The sequence below is a fragment of the Solanum tuberosum genome, unplaced genomic scaffold, assembly GCF_000226075.1.
Source record: "Solanum tuberosum cultivar DM 1-3 516 R44 unplaced genomic scaffold, SolTub_3.0 scf00115, whole genome shotgun sequence".
Lineage (NCBI taxonomy): Eukaryota > Viridiplantae > Streptophyta > Magnoliopsida > Solanales > Solanaceae > Solanum > Solanum tuberosum.
The window spans coordinates 518,065-534,482 of NW_006239044.1; the positions used below are offsets into that span (position 1 = coordinate 518,065).

General features: G+C 36.4%; 1 protein-coding gene across 5 annotated transcripts; it reads left to right on the forward strand.

Annotated features, from left to right (window-relative positions):
* The first annotated feature begins 241 nt into the window (after nt 1-241).
* LOC102579319 (AMSH-like ubiquitin thioesterase 2) lies at nt 242-13,580 on the forward strand. 5 transcript variants are annotated; one of them, XM_006350216.2, is made up of 9 exons: nt 244-461; nt 538-644; nt 6,926-7,126; nt 7,294-7,383; nt 10,606-10,668; nt 10,760-10,834; nt 11,970-12,032; nt 13,002-13,054; nt 13,165-13,580. In XM_006350216.2, the coding sequence occupies exons 3-9, from the start codon at nt 6,929-6,931 to the stop codon at nt 13,334-13,336; spliced, it is 714 nt and encodes a 237-aa protein (XP_006350278.1). In that variant the 5' UTR covers nt 244-461; nt 538-644; nt 6,926-6,928; the 3' UTR covers nt 13,337-13,580. The 5 variants fall into 5 exon arrangements, with proteins under 5 accessions (XP_015165461.1, XP_006350278.1, XP_006350280.1 ...); XM_015309975.1 differs by lacking the exon at nt 7,294-7,383 and having other exon boundaries at nt 242-461; XM_006350218.2 differs by lacking the exon at nt 10,606-10,668.
* Nucleotides 13,581-16,418: the final 2,838 nt, after the last annotated feature.

Genomic DNA, 16,418 nt, shown 5'->3' on the forward strand with positions numbered 1-16,418 from the left:
TTTAAAAAAAATTCAACATCCAAAAAAGAACAAATTTAATAGTTTAAAACTAATACTGTGTCAACCCCTCAAATCTATCAATATATAATAGGAGATGAAAAAATGTCACATGTCAGCGCCACAAATTTTTAGAATTTGAAATAATAGATAATTTTTTATTTTTTATTTTTAAAATTAAATTTTACAAGTCCATTTTATTCATATAGAAACTTGAACTCCCAAACGGATCCGAATACATAATTCAAAAAGAAAACTAGTCGGTCCAAAAGTGTCAAAGACCAAATGAGTAATAAAAGTGCCCTTTTAAGAAAGGGTTTCCTAATTGTGCTCTCCACCTCTTACTTTTCATGTTCTTCCCACCTCCTCGAAGATGTTCTCGCTTGTTCTCTGCTTCGTTTTTGGGTGATTAACACTCTTCATCCTGATGTTGTTGGTTCTGCTGTTAAGATCAACTTTCAAAAGTAACTTTCTCTTTCCATCTCTCATATTTGTTTCTCATTTTCTCGGCTGACTCTGCTTTGATTTTTTAATGTGTAGTGCCCGGTTTGGATGAGTTCATGATGAACATCTGAAGAGAGTACGAGCCTTCAGCTCAGCAGATTAGCTCCTGAACACTTTCCTCTCGATCTCCTAGCTGAATACAGGTCATGAATGCAAATCCGACTACCTTTCTCTTGCTTTTTGCTGATTGTCATAGCATAGCATAGCATAGTTAGTTCCCCTACAACTCTTTTGCTCCTCCAATAGCTAACATCTAATTTGTATATATCATAGTTGTGGGGCCTTGTGACATCTCCTATGTATCTAAGCATGTTAGTCGTTATTGTCGTTGTTTATTCGCCTTGTCTTGACTCTGATCGACGGGATCTATTGTTTATCAATATTAAGAATCCTCCTGCCCATGCTTGTTAATTGATTAAAATTGTGAAATTCTTGCTTCTCTACTGTATATACTGCTGTATTAGCAATACAATCTGCTAGCATATTTGCCTCTCTGAAAATATGTTTAACCTGGACATTCATTTGATGTATCATCTCTTGTATTTCCTCCATCTTCTCGACCAGCTCCCATGGAATTCTCCAATTCCTTATGATCATGTTTTTTAGAACTAAAGAATCTGTTTCTAATCTTACTTGAACAAATACTTGCCTTAAGCAAAATTGTAAACCTTTCCATATTGCATGTACTTCTGCCTCCATATTCGTAGCCAAGCCTATACTTTCTGCCTCCGCATGTATTAAATCTCCCTCTATATTTCTAATGCAAAAACCATATGCGCTCTGACCTGGATTCCCTTTACTAGCCCCATCCGTATTACATGTAATCCAACCCTCTTCTGGTGGACGCCAGCTCACAATGTGATAATAAAGAGTTGGTTTATACCTTTGCAATGTATCCACCATTTCTGTCCAATGGTGTGAGATATGCCTAAGCCACATAAATTTAACCTTGATTAATTGGTGTATTGTCAATTGACATTGATAAAACATCCAGTTGTAAGAGGATTTCTTTCCATGTCTTCGTGCGTTTCTCCGTTTCCATAATTCCCATATTATGATTGTTGGGACTGCCTTCATAATTTGCTCCAGTTTATTTGACGCCTTGTGTTCCCACCATTTGAAGATGAGTTGTTGAAGGTTCAACCCGTCAATGCAAATACCTACACAAGAAGCAAACTGCTTCCATAGCTTTTGGGCTATGGGAGCTGTTAGTAATAAGTGAGACATTGTTTCCAGTTCTCCATTCTCACAACAATAGCATTTCGATACCATTTGCATCTTCATCCTTTTAAGATTGTCATATGTGGGGATTCGCCTTCTCCATACCCTCCATAAAAAGAACGCAATCTTAAAAGGAAGCCCCTTGCTCCACATTCTTGTACTCCATTCAAATTCAGCTCTTTTATTCCTGAGAATGTTAAAAGCTGATTTGACAGAGAAACTCCCTCCTGTGTTACCAGTCCACCAAGCCTTATCAATACTGGCTGGTTGCACATTAAGTTTAATATTCTCTATTATATGCTGATACATTTCTTCAGATATTGCTGCCTTCAATTTACCTTCATTCCAAACCCCATTATTAAAAAATTCTCTGACTTCTATTTCCTCCTCTTTTGCCATATCTCCTTCTGTATAGAAAAGAGCCTCTTATCTAGTCTAGTTATCAAACCAGAAACTCAAATTTTCAGCTTTGATTTGCCACCAAATATCATGTTCCACCTCCTCCCTAACATTGATCATTTTTTTCCATACATGTGATGCCCAGTACTCTTGGCAATGACAGGATGCACTTTTAAAAAAATAACAACGTTAGTTATCAAATGAATTTTGAATATTATATACCTAATTAAATAATTGTATGTATAATATAAAATTTAAAGAACAATTGAAAAAATAAAACATTTAAGAACAAAAAACATAAATTAAAAACAATTTTAAAAATTTGTTTACGTTAACTACATTAATTCTCACAAACTAATTGTATCACATTATTTATTTGTAATATCAAATTAAAATCAGTATTAAATTTATGTAATTGCATTCCTAAAATATAGGTAACTGATTAACCCTCAGGGGTTGGCCTGCTGGCAATTGACTTGAGCCTTGGGGTTTGCTCCCTTTCAAGGTCTCAGGTTCGAAACCCACTGGGTGCAAACAATTTCTGAGGGCCATCGGACTGGGTAAAACCTGAATTAACCGTGGTGCACTTGCGGGAAACTCCTTGCCGAGGGCCTGTGCACCCCTGGGATTAGTCGGGGCTCAAAGAGACTCAGACACCCGGTGCAAATCAAAAAAATAAATATAGGTAACTGATTAAGAGTATTTTTTCTTCCTTACTAAAACTTCATAATATAAATTATTTTAATTTTATAAATTTATCAACAAAAAAATTATATAATTATTAATTTTACTTTATAACCCTATATACACATGTGACAAATGACAAATCAAGATGCACGACGATGAACTTTTTTAAAATTTTTTTAAGTTGAACTCCAAAAAATACGTTTGATAATAAAATTTTAAAATTTAACTTGAAGTTAAGTTTCAGAATTATCAAGAATTTAAAAAATATTTATTTCAAATTACTCACAAAAAATAAAAGAATATCTCTAATTTATATTCATGAATTCAAATATCTTTTTCACTTTAATCAAAATAATAATTATTTTTTTCAAATTTTATAATGAATGAGGAATAAACCGCCCTAAATAACATGCTTTTAGTAGGGATATTCGGGTCATAAATGCATGTTTTTAGTAGGGACATTCGGGTCGGGTTGACTTGATGAAGAGACTATCTTTTCATGTCCTTTGTTGATGCTAAGCTAAGTTGTAAAAAGCAAAAGCATAAATTACAGAAAGACAAAAGGGAGAATTCACCATCAACTTTCTTATCAGGTTCTCTCTTCAACCCCTATTTGTTTTTTTTTTGTGTGTTTTTTGTCAAAGGTTATTTTATACTGTTTTCAGTTTCTTGAATAATGAAATAATTTCCCAGGTCCAAGATTATTCAGTTGTTCTTCTATTTGAATGGTGTTAAGTGGGTTATCAGCTTTAAATCTTTACTATATGGAGTAATAGTGACTTAGAGATGATATTGACAATCAGCTGTGGCAGAGGCACGATTTCACTTAGGGGTTCAACACTACTCTTTATACATACATAAAAAGAAAATTGATCTTGAATATACCGTGTGCCTTTCAGGCGAACCCTGCTTGTCCTTGACCATCAGGAATTTTGTGCATGTCCATTTGAATTACAGAATTGGAAGTATAATAATGATTAGGGGGAAGAGAGAAAAATAAAAGATAGAGACTCTGTGATTGGAATGTGAATGATACAATTACAGTGAATAGTGAATTACAGAGAAATTCCAGGAGTAATCTCGAGGAATATGAACAGCTAGTTCCAGGATTAAACCCGAGAAATCAGCTAAAGAGAAAAAATATAGAGAGAAGAGAACAATCTTATTATCAATGAATGAATGAATGTCAATGATCTAATACAATCCTTTTATAGGCTCCTAGAGATTGCTAAAACAGTTAAAATCCACAGCTACAATAATAACAAAATTTAACCGTCTAACAGTGCTAACTGTTCTAACTAACTTTTGGACTTGTTAACACAATTTGCCATATCAGCGATTAGTTATCGATTAGTTCTCCTTTTGCTAACTTGTATCAATACCCCTCCGTAAAGAACAGACTTGTCCTCAAGGCTGAAGAGAGGGAAATCTATGTTGCAATTCAGAAAGATATTCCCAAGTTGCCTGATCAGCTTCCAAACCTAACCACTGGACAAGCACTTGACACACAGCTTTGTTACCCTTCTTAACCAACCTCCTCTTAAGTATAACTTCAGGCGTCGGACAGTAGGGACTGGAAAGTTGTAGGACTGGAGGATGAGAAATGTCCCGAGGCACCTCATGGCATCTCTTGAGCTGAGAAACATGAAAAATGGGATGGATCAACACATCAACAGGAAGCAACAATTTATAGGCCACTGCACCAACCCGTGCGTCAATGATATAGGGGCTATAATACTTTGCTGCTAGCTTGTTGAAAGGTCGAGCAGCCACTGAAACTTGTCTACAAGGTTGCAGCTTCAAATACATCCAATCACCAACTGCAAATACCCTGTCTGATCTATGTTTGTTAGTCAAGTCCTTCATCCTTTGTTGTGCCCGATTGATTTGAAACTTAAGCAACTCAATAATTGCCTCTCTTGCTTCCAAGGACCTGTCAACCATCTCGTTAGCAGCTTCTCCAACCAAATAAGGGAGATGAATAGGTGGTTTTTGACCATAAAGAACTTCAAAGGGCATGCATGTGATAGCAGTGTGATAAGTGGTATTATACCACCACTCTGCAAGTGGTAGATAGGAGGGCCAAAGCAGAGGTTTGTCTGAGCAAAAACACCTCAAATAGGTTTCCAAAGTTCTGTTCAGTACTTCAGTTTTCCCATCAGTCTAGGGTGATATGCAGTAGATCGTTGCAACTGAACTCCTTGTAGAGTGAACAACTCCTTCCAAAATGAGCTGAGGAAAACAGGATCCCTATCACTCGTTAAGGTAACAGGCATACCATGGAGTTAAGGATGCTGCAAGCTCATGAAATGGCCACATTTACTAAGCCAATCCACAACCACTAATATCACATCCTTGCCCTTAGCTTTAGGGAGACCTTCAATAAAATCAAGACACACATCAGTCCACACTCCTTTAGGAATGGGCAGGGGTTGTAACAACCCTGGGTAAGCAGCAACATCATACTTGTGCCGTTGGCAAACATCACACTTGTGGATAAAGTTTCTAATATCCTGAACAAGAGACTTCCAATAAAATAATGATTGCGATCGTTCATAATAGACATTCCTTTCATCAATTTCTGTAACTGGGTCTGAATCTGGTGAAGCTTGTCCTCTGCTTCCTCTTGACTTTTGTTGCACGTCATCAGATCAATGCCAAGGATTGCTTGCTCTGATACCAATTGATACAATTACAGAGAATTACAGAGAAATTCTAGCAGTAATCTCGAGGAATATGAACAACTAGTTCAGGGATTAAACCCAAGAATTCAGCTAAAGAGAAAAAATATAGAGAGAAGAGAACAATCTTATTATCAATGAATGAATGTCAATGATCTAATACAATCCTTTTATAGGCTCCTTGAGATTGCTAAAACAGTTAAAATTCACAGCTACAGTAATAACAAAATTTAACCATCAACAGTGCTAACTGTTCCAACTAACTTCTGGACTTGTTAACAGAATTTGCCACATCAGCGATTAGTTATCGATTAGTTCTCCTTTTGCTAACTTGTATCAGTGAATGGGGTAAAAATAGATGTGACTTTCATTATTAGACTTGGATACTATATCATGTACTCGACTAACAAAAAATGGTTCAATTGGTGCCATAAGCATTAAGATTTCTGATCCTTATATACCTTTAAGTATGAGCTCATTGTTCAGAAGATGCAAGTGACGGAAATGAGGATGTTGAGATGGATTTGTGGGCATATTAGGAACGATAGAATTAGGAAGATATCAACAACAAAGTGGGAGTGGCCTCCGTGGTGGACAAGACGAGGGAAGGGAAACTGAGATGGTTTGGATATGTGAAGAGGAGATATGCAGATGCCCTAGTAAGGAGCTATGAGAGGTTGGATATAGTGGAGTTGATGAGAGACAGAGGTAGGCTGAAGAAATATTGGGATAAGGTGATTAGGAAAAATATGACGCATCTTCAACTTACCAAGGACATGACCTTAGATAGGAGGGTATGGAGGTCGCATACTAGTGTAAGATGTTAGTAAGTAGTGAATGATTGTTTTTGCTTTTCGAGGGTTTAGGCCCGTCGGTGTTTGTCGTTGTACTAGCCATATTATTATAGTTCTTGCTTTTGATATCTTATCATTGACTGTTGTTTAGTGTGTTTCGATTATCACACTATTTTGTTGTGTCTTTTCCTTTCCTCTAGGCTTTTCACTGCTTCCCTTGTTAGTTGCTATGTTTTCTACATTGTTTTCTTCTTCTTTGTACTTGGATTTCTTGTTCTTGAGCTGAGGATCTTTTGGAAACAGCCTCTCTACTTCCACGAGGTAGTAGTAAGGTTTGCCTACACGGCACCCTCCCCAGACCCCACTTGTGGGATTTCATTGGACATGTTGTTATTGTACTAATGCAGACCTTTGCGTACTCTAGTTAGTAATGCAGGCCTTTAAGAAAAACAGAGTGAAGAGTCTGATTATTCCTAGATGTTGTGGAAACCTTTTTTGGGTTACACTTTTTGCATGGCTTGCTGCATTGAGCTGTTAATATATGATACCTAGAGTAGCATAAGCTTGCTTCTAGTGTTTAGTGTTGCTAGGTAACTTTTGCAAATCTGAGCACGACTGACTTCTGTTTTGAATTCCTTGCAGTTTATGGCTGGTGGAGTATGTTTCCAGACTAATGTGCATACAGTTTCACAGACTTCTCCTTCTCCGGGAATCTCCTTGATACATAATTTTCCTCATGAAGCTGAAATCTCAAGTGTCTCAAGTACTGATTCATCAAATGGTCCGTCAAATTATTCACGCAATGTGCAGGCAGCATTTGGGCCTCTCAATGATGTACATATAGTAAGTACTCACTTTATTTTGCCTTCTGAAATATAACCCACAGTAACCTAAATACTTTGCTTCAACTATTTCCTCCCATGGTACCAAAACCCAGGGTGCCGTGCAGAGCGTACAAGGTCATGCATGATAATAAATCCTTGACGAGGTAACACTTTTTTTTTCCTTAGCCGACAAGGTTGATGGAGAATTTTCTGGAAATCGCCAGCGACAACACTAAGAAGGATATAGAGACCTGTGGAGTTCTTGGTGCCATCATTGTAAGATCACTAGTATTCATTTTGCTTTCTGGAATGATACTTTTAAGACCATCGTTGAATGATGAGGAACACCAAGTGCTCTAGATTTTGCATTTTTAATGACTGGTTATGGAAATTTTAAGTGATGCATTGTACCCTTCGGGGTGGCCCTGTGGCTTGGGTTTGGGACTTCCAAGTTGGAGGTCTCAAGTTCGAAACCCCTTGCCAACGAAAGCAAGGGGTTTGCCTTGTGGGTCAAGCTCGTCGCACCAGGCTTGCCTAGTGCGGGTTACCTCTCCTGCGTGGTTTGCGAGCTATTGCATAGGAGCGGGGGTTTTACCCTATGCGCACCCAAAGGGTAGCGGCTGCGGGTTTCCCTTGTCATAAAAAAAACAAGAAAGAAGAAATTTAAAGTGATACATTGTAGAATGTTAAACCTGTAAATTTTTAGTCAATGTGTTCTGGAGCATTTGGCATCAAACCTTAACAATATGACTCAACGTAAATTTTTTCCATTTGAAGTAGTATTGGTCCTTTGAGCTAAAGACTACTGGAGTTCTCCATCTCTGCTTGATTATCTCATCCTTTCAAACACATCCAAGCGAGAGCTCATTCTAGCGCTGAATAAAACTGTGTTCTGTTCTGATACTATTATATTATTAGGACACAAATTTTGACTGTTCTTTTGAAATTGAAAGTACTTCCATTGGCTAACTAACTTTATAGCAAGAAACTGGTTTTTAAGTCGGACATATTTAAGTACACCAATTTATTTTCCCAGTATAAACAATGCTTTTATCTTCTTTTATTCCTTTACTGCTATTCAAGCTTTTAAGTTAGAAATCTTCAGAAGTACTTGTATTATATGATCAATTCCTAGATGATATTCAGATCACCGATGCACTTTCTCCTAATCTTCTGCTTCTCCAAAGTACTCAGGTACTGATGATGTTGGATTGTTGAGTGACTTTTTGTAATTGCTAATACTAATCCTACAAGTTAAAGGGAGTGAGAGGAGAGATTAGGTAGTGGAGATAAAGCACCTCAAATAATTTTTTATGAGTAGTCATCATATAACATTATAACCCAAAAGAGGAAAGGAAGTTCTCATAGATTTGGAGAAATTTCCTAAAGCATTTGAATTGCTTCACTCTGAAGGGAAAACAAGGTATTTGTGAAATATCAGAATGATACATCTAAAGTATATCATATGCAATGATGGAAATTTTTCCTTTTAGATGCAAATCATTTGAATATTGCAGCTGGTAATAGTTGAACGGAGCCTAGAAGAACAAAATTAGTGATGCATAGGTTGATATGGATGTTCTTCTGAGGTGAGTGAGGGACTGTCTCAAATTGAAGTACTAAGGTTGGACTTGGAAAATGGTCTCTAACTATGACAAGCCTCCAAACTATACAACTGGTAACAGTTGAATGGAGCTCTGTGGAAAAAAAAAACTAGTGATGCATAGGCTGATATAGATGTTGTGCGAGGAACTGTCTCAAATTAAAAATACTATGGTTGGGTTAGAGAATGGCCTCTCACTGTAACAAGTCTATACTTCATGCCTCCAAGGTATGCAACTCTTATGTTCCATCAAGGCATGCAACTATTCAGAACCTCTTTGTACTCAAAAGTATGTTCAAAAAGAGACATACCTCAATCCTGCTAATGAACCTCACGCGCAAACCCCGATGTTCAACAATTGATCTGTAGAGTTTGTCCTCAAAATATCCCTTCAAAGCTACTGGATCGAGTGCTTGAAATCTATGGATTTGGATGATAATTTGGGTGTTAATTCACGATAAAACAATGTTATGATCACAGGGATAGAGTAACAACTCACCTTTGATGTTTGGATTAGGCTCTAGGGTGTTTTATCTCCAAGAAGATCATCCAAAAGGAAGGGGAACAAAAATCCCGACCTAACACGTATTAATAGAGCACAGTCCACAGCTGACCGGGAAGAGCAGGTCTGCATGCCACAATGGCCATCGCGTTGAACCTGACACCACGTCCCACTATACATCTCGGTGAATCTCAGTGCAATGGGCAGTGCGCCTCACTAAGGGGTCGTTTGGTAGAGTGTCTTAACAAAAATAATGCATCATTATCTTTGTGTATTAGTAGTCCCTTGTTTGGTACACTTTTTCCTACTATGTATGACTAATGCTTGCATTAGTTATACACTCTATTGTGTATTGAGGAGTGTATTACTAATACCATGGTTCTAGGTATTAGTAATGCAAAGGGATTTAATACATGCATTAACATGGTTAAAGACTAAACTACCTCTCAAAAGCAGTTTTAGATCTTTTACACCATATTGTGGAGGATATTTTTGTACAATGCATACTATTTTAATACATCAAACCAAACAATGCATAAAAAATATCTATGCTTAACTAATGCAAGCATAACTAATACAAGCATTACTAATACACTCTATTTAACATTATTCTTATACACTCTACCAAACGACCCCTAAAGGTTTTGGGCACCCCCACACTTCAAATACTTTCGAATTATTTTTATTTCTACACATTCACCGCGCCACACCGCCCGTCGTGGTGACTTTCAGTGCAATGGGCACTGCACTGCCCATTTCTCGAACACTTAGAAGAATTTTCAATGCTCGATTTATAGTAAACACTCATAACTTTTTGTACAGTGTTCTGATCGGTGAATGGCTCGAATTGTTGGAACCCAAACTCAATTTCCTTAACTAGGATAGATCTCACCTCCCATACGAAATTATTCATGGTCCAGGTTGAATCACACACATTTAGCTAGTTCATACATAACCCAAACTTATGGATGTTACAAAGATGTTATCCTTGTGGCAGTAGTTATTGTTCCATCTCCGAAGCACCCTTATATGTTTGTAGTGATGACTTCTCTTGAAGTAGAAACTACACAGCTCATTCAGTGGATTCAGTGGCTGTATTATGTTACTTTAGTCCTATTTTTCTATTAGAATATTTAGGAGATGCTTTCTAGGACCATGTTCGTTGGCGGTTGCTTTGTTTATTTTGGGGCATCAACTATGTACCTGTTTAACGACACCTTTTCTGCAAACTTTCTTCCTTTTCTTTTTCTTTTTGAGAGGTAAACTATTTACCTCTTTATTGGCACCTTTATACAGACTTTTCTTCCCCTTTTGGCATTGAGAAGGTTAGGGTTGATTGAAACTGAATTTTTCATGCACTGACTTTTGGCAATTTCCCCGTATAATCATGCAGAAAGATGACACGTTTTATACTACCTCTCTAATAATACCAAAACAAGAATCAACCTCCAATTCTGTAAGTAATTAAACATTTGAAAATTGTTGTTTTATTCATGGCCAATTTGGTAAGCAGAACAAGATTCTAACTTATTTGTACTTGCTGCTAGTGTCAAGCCCTACAAGAGGAGGAGATGTTTGCCATACTACATGGACAATCCCTCTTTCCAATCGGATGGATTCATGTAAGTTCTCTCTCTTTCTCAATTTCCTTTAATGTGCTTCGTATATATTTGGATGAAATTTCTCTAATTCCTATATGTAATGCTCATTAATCCTGAAATTAAGGTGATAAATAATTGAATAAGAGCTGAATTTTAAGCGACTTAATGCATTTGGCGTCAAACCTGTACATTACTTGTTAATGGAGAATTACGTAACTTACTGAATAGAATAGGGGAATTTAAATATACAACTATGCTATATACAATCTAGAGTGATAACAAAAAACTTACGATGATATTAAAGAGTAAGGGGAAAAAGATCAATCCATCCATAGTGGAGGAATTTTGGTAAATTTATCGTGAATATGACCTTCCTTCCCATAAAGGGAGTTTCTTGTTCCGTTTCTAACAAGGATGATGAGCAACAATGACATGAATTCAATACTAACAAAAAAGGTAAGCCCAACGCTATGTTTCAATAACAATGAAGGGCTATTATACTAGAAGGAAAGGGCTTCAGGAGAGATTGTTAGATTGGATGGGTGTAGTCGATCGATCGAACTATGATGATTGGAATGAAGACAGATAACATGCTGCAAACTCTGGTTTGAGTTTCTTTTGTCTTCCATAAAATGAGATTCAAGAGTTTTTCTGAGTAAGGTAACATATTCATCAGCACAAAGATTGTGCTGGCAACTGTAAAACACAAAGATTGACATTCAAGAGTTTGAAGAACCTTTAATCTGTTCATATGGGACTTTATGTTCTGTAACTTAAATAACATCGAGATGATTAAATATGTAAGAAAATCCTGAACTCCACTATTATAGAATCTTCAGAGAATGTGTTAGAGCTATTATATGGTTTGAGTTTCAACAAGGATGATTTTTGTCTGTTGTAAGCTTCATCTTTAATAGTCTACAGGGAAACTTTAAATATGAACTGGCTAGTTCGAATTGATTGTTAAGTTCAGTACTCTTATTTCCATTATCCTTAAGGTAATAACTGAAAACATGTAATTGAAAATCAACTTTTATTGCCATTGGCTTCCTTCTTTGTACTTTCCTATGTCTAGTTCACATGTTTCGGCAATTACATAGCTAAGGGCATGTAGGTCGGCATAACTTAATGTGTGACACTTCTATCATATCTCCAGACACATCCGTCTCAGACCTGTTTCATGTCATCGATCGATTTGCACACTCAATATTCGTATCAGGTACGTTTACTCCTGATGGATTTATACCTTTGTGCATTTCATTATTGGAGATAATTCAAACGTTGAGAATGTAATGGATGAGATTACTTTATTCTGTAGGTTTGTGATTGATAGAACCGAGTTACAGGTATAACTTGTGGTACAAGATATGATTGGAATAGCTAAAATTATTTCTGTAAATTATAGATAATATGTGTGTCAAACTAAGAAAATGTTCCTTTTCTAGCTTCCACACTTTTCACTTACAAGTAAAACTGAATATTTCTATCACAGAAATCAGCATAGTTCCACCATTCTTGGAAACACTGAAGAAGGTAGGCAAACCAAAACTATAGTGCAATGCGTGATTTAGTAGAAATAGTAACTTTGGTCTTTGAATTTGTACAGTCGTACAGGAGCACAGAAATTTAAATCTAAAATATTGGGAGTTCACATGTTTATGCTGCACTTTTAAACTGAGAGATCAAGAAACTCTGCCTACCAAATGAACATATGATTCATTGTACTTAGTTACTTTTGAAACACTAACCTTGATTAATTGTGAATAGGGAGTCATTACTCGCGTTTTATGTGCTATAAATTTAGAAGAGCAAATTTAAATGAAATTAGCAGTCTCATACTTCTTTTTTTCTTTCCATTTTTACCATCCACCTGTCAACTCAATAGTTCACTTTAACAACTTCAATTTATAGGACAATGTCTCAACTTCAAATTTATACCTATGTCCATTTGGAATTGAACTCATCAAGCCATTTCTTGTGTTAAGACTGTCAAGAAGTCACATAAATTATATCAACTAAAGCAGTTTTCTTAACATTCTACATTTAACATATTGCATTCAGCATTACTTCCCAAGATTTCCCACTAAACTTATGTGAAGTTATTGTGCTGCAATACACTTTGGCATTGTTATAATTTACCTCTGCGCTTTTTGCTGTATCTTTTCACTTCCTGATATTTATTTTTTAGGTCATGGTACCTGAGGCTATTGGAATTGTCATGGCTCCTACCGATACATCAAGGTCTTTTTCTTGTTCTTAGCTCATTTAGTCCAAGAGTACTTGTCAAGTTGAGAGTAGTTTGAAACACAGAGATAGCCATAACTTATTTATCTTTATTTGGAATGTGTTAGGGCATACGGAATATTTCGGCTATCTGACGGTGGAAAGAAAATCCTCAAGGACTGCCCAGAGAAAGGATTTCATCTTCATAAAGAACCAGTTGATGGGAGTCCCCTCTACGGGGATTGCTCCAATGTCTATATTAATTCATGTCTAAGACTAGAGATATTTGATTTACGGTGACCAGATGAAGTAGAATTTATGTCCTGTTGAAATGCAAGCAGACTGTCAAAACTACAGTGATAAAAGAACTAGTAAATGTTGTAATGATTTAAGATGAATAAAAATCTGTGGTGTTGGTGGAGGGAAAATTGAATCTTACACTGTAGTATAGGGGCACAATTGAATCATTTTGTATATTGTAATGGTAGATCTGGTCCACTTTAATTTAATTATTGCCAATCAGTGCAACCACTGGTGTAGATTATATGGATCATCTCTTTTTTTATATTTTTAATTTAATTCTTGGTATACTTTTCTTATGCTAAAAGATGAAATAAGTGAACTACACAAATCACACTACTTTAGATCCTAATTACTAGAATTTACGATAGTTTTTTATATTACTTTTTATACCATTTTTCGGCCTTTGGATACATGTACCATTATATGTCAGAAACATGTATCCATAAAATTTAATAGGCGAAATATACTATTTATTACATTTGAATTAAAGACTTGTAACTTATTTCCTTCATTAAAGGAGTTAATGATGAATAATTAACAACCAAAATGGAGTTAATATCTTAGACGGTCACTCAATTTTGAATAGTTTACTTAGAAAGTCACTCAACTTTGAGTTGTTCACTTGGAAAGTCACTCAACTATTGGTGTTTCACTTTAACAGTTGATTGAAGCTCTGTACTAGTGATTCATAGGCTGATATAGATGTTGTGCGAGTAATTGTCTCAAATTAAAAATAATATGGTTGAGTTAGAGAATGATCTCTCACCGTAACAAGTCTATACTTCTACTCTCCAAGTTATGCAACTATTATGTTCCATCAAGGCATGCAACTATTCAAAACCTCTTTGTAGTCAAAAGTATGTTAAAAATGAGACATACCTCAATCTTGATAATGAACCTCACGCGCAAACCCCGACGTTCAACAATTTATATGTATAGTTTGTCCTCAAAATATCCCTTCAAAGCTATTAAATCGAGTTCTTGAGATCTATAGCTTTGGATGATAATTTGTGGGTTAATTCGCGATAAAACAATGTTAGAATCACAGGGATAGAGTAAGAACTCACCTTCGATGTTTGGATTAAGCTCTAGGGTGTTTTCTAGTAAACTCATACTAGTAGTGTCAAGCCCTACAAGAGGAAGAGATGTTTGCCATACTACATGTATTGGGACAAAAGGAGTAACATATATTATTTGAAAATTATGTAAAGAGTACTATAAATCACAATAATTAATAACTTAAAATATTTACAAATCATAAAAAAAAATTAATTAACTCTTCAAATTTCATCAGTGTCACATAATTTGAGACAAAATGTGTAACATATATTGGATCCGTGCTGGCACAGACTCCAATAACTAGAGAAAAATCTGAAATAATGAATTGATTTGAGTTTTAGATATGATTACTGTATAAATATTTTTTTGTAGGTACTTGATTTTTGTATAAGCAAAAATTGAAACTATCCTTGGGTAATTGAGTAATCAGCAATCAACATGAGTCGTGTCAGATTTTTCGTAGTCTTTTAATTTTATTTTTATTTGCAGCAGCCTAAAAGTGGAGTACTACCTACCTGGGGCTCATTGCTAGCTAATTCAAATGCCTTTTTACAAACTTATTTCTCAATTATTAAATATGGAAGTTATTTGAAAGTAACAACTTAAAAAAACGTTTATTGGGTAAACTGAAGAGACGCCGCCGCTGACCACAAATCCTACCGCCTATAACCTAGTTTGCCGACGTTCCGATGGCCGCCATGGCCAAGGGCCAACCTCCCCCTGGGGATGGCACTTTGGCAGTCACTACAACACTTACATATGCTGATTCTTTGAGACAACATAAAGCGCACAGTAAGGCTTTACCTTTGAAACCACTAACCTTTTTACATGGAGAACCACAAGTAATATGGGATTATGAAGAAGTGACTCAGATGATTGTCAATGAGAATTTAGAATATGCAGTAATAGGTAAGTTCTCTTATGGCTGGCCCGACATTCAAGAATTGCGTAGATTAATTCCTAAACAATGTGAATTGAAGGGCGATTGCAACATTAATAAGGGCTACTTTATTAGAGGACTATGTTCACCTGCTTTCGAAACCAGCTTTTTACATCAGTCACAAAAACTGGTCATTCCCAATGCGAACCCTTAAATGGGATCCCATGTTTAATACAGAGGAGGAAACAACGACAGCTATTGCGTGGATCTCTTTCCCGTCCCTTCCCCCAAATTTCTTTGGACATGAAGCAATTTTTTCCCTAGCTGCTGCTGTAGGGAAACCACTACAGGTGGACATGGCAACACGAAATCAGACTAGACCAAGTTGTGCTAGAGTGAAGGTAGAGGTTGATCTGATGAGACAATTCCCAAAACGCATCAAGATAGGAATGAGACAACAAAGTGGAGAAGTAATGGAGAAATGGATCAAAATAAAATATGACTATGTTCCAAAATATTGTCAAACATGCATGATCCAAGGACATAATGAAGAACAGTGCTACGTGGTACATCCAGAGCTATATCCAAAAGAAAAGATAGGACAGAATGCAGGGCAGAGACAAGAGGAAATAAAGAAGAATAATGAAGGTAGGAAGGGTGAAGCATCTGATATGAATGCAGGCTTACAGAGAGATAAGAATGAGGGTGAATTTATGGAGCAAAGACACAAAAAATGGGGAGGAGGAAGAAATAAACAACAAGAAAAGGTGTGGAGCAGGGTAGGCATAATAACTGGAAATAAATTCAACATGTTAGCCCAAGAGGATCAAAATAAAAATGAGCTTCCTGAGGAGGACAGTCAACACATGGAGGAGACAAGAGCAGACTCTCCTGGGGCACGTATGAGTGATAACATGGAGAAAATAAATAAGCCGCATGGGAGGTTAATAGGGGATAATTTGCTGGAGGTGAGCAGCACTTCAAACAGAGAAAATGTAAACACTACAACATTCAGAGGTGATAGTCACAAGGAAGATAAAACACTAGGGAAGGAAGTCTTGGGGGGCATTTCCGCTACTCACAACATTGGAGGACATAATATCGAAAGGGGGGGGGGGGGAAAATAAGAATGATAATATT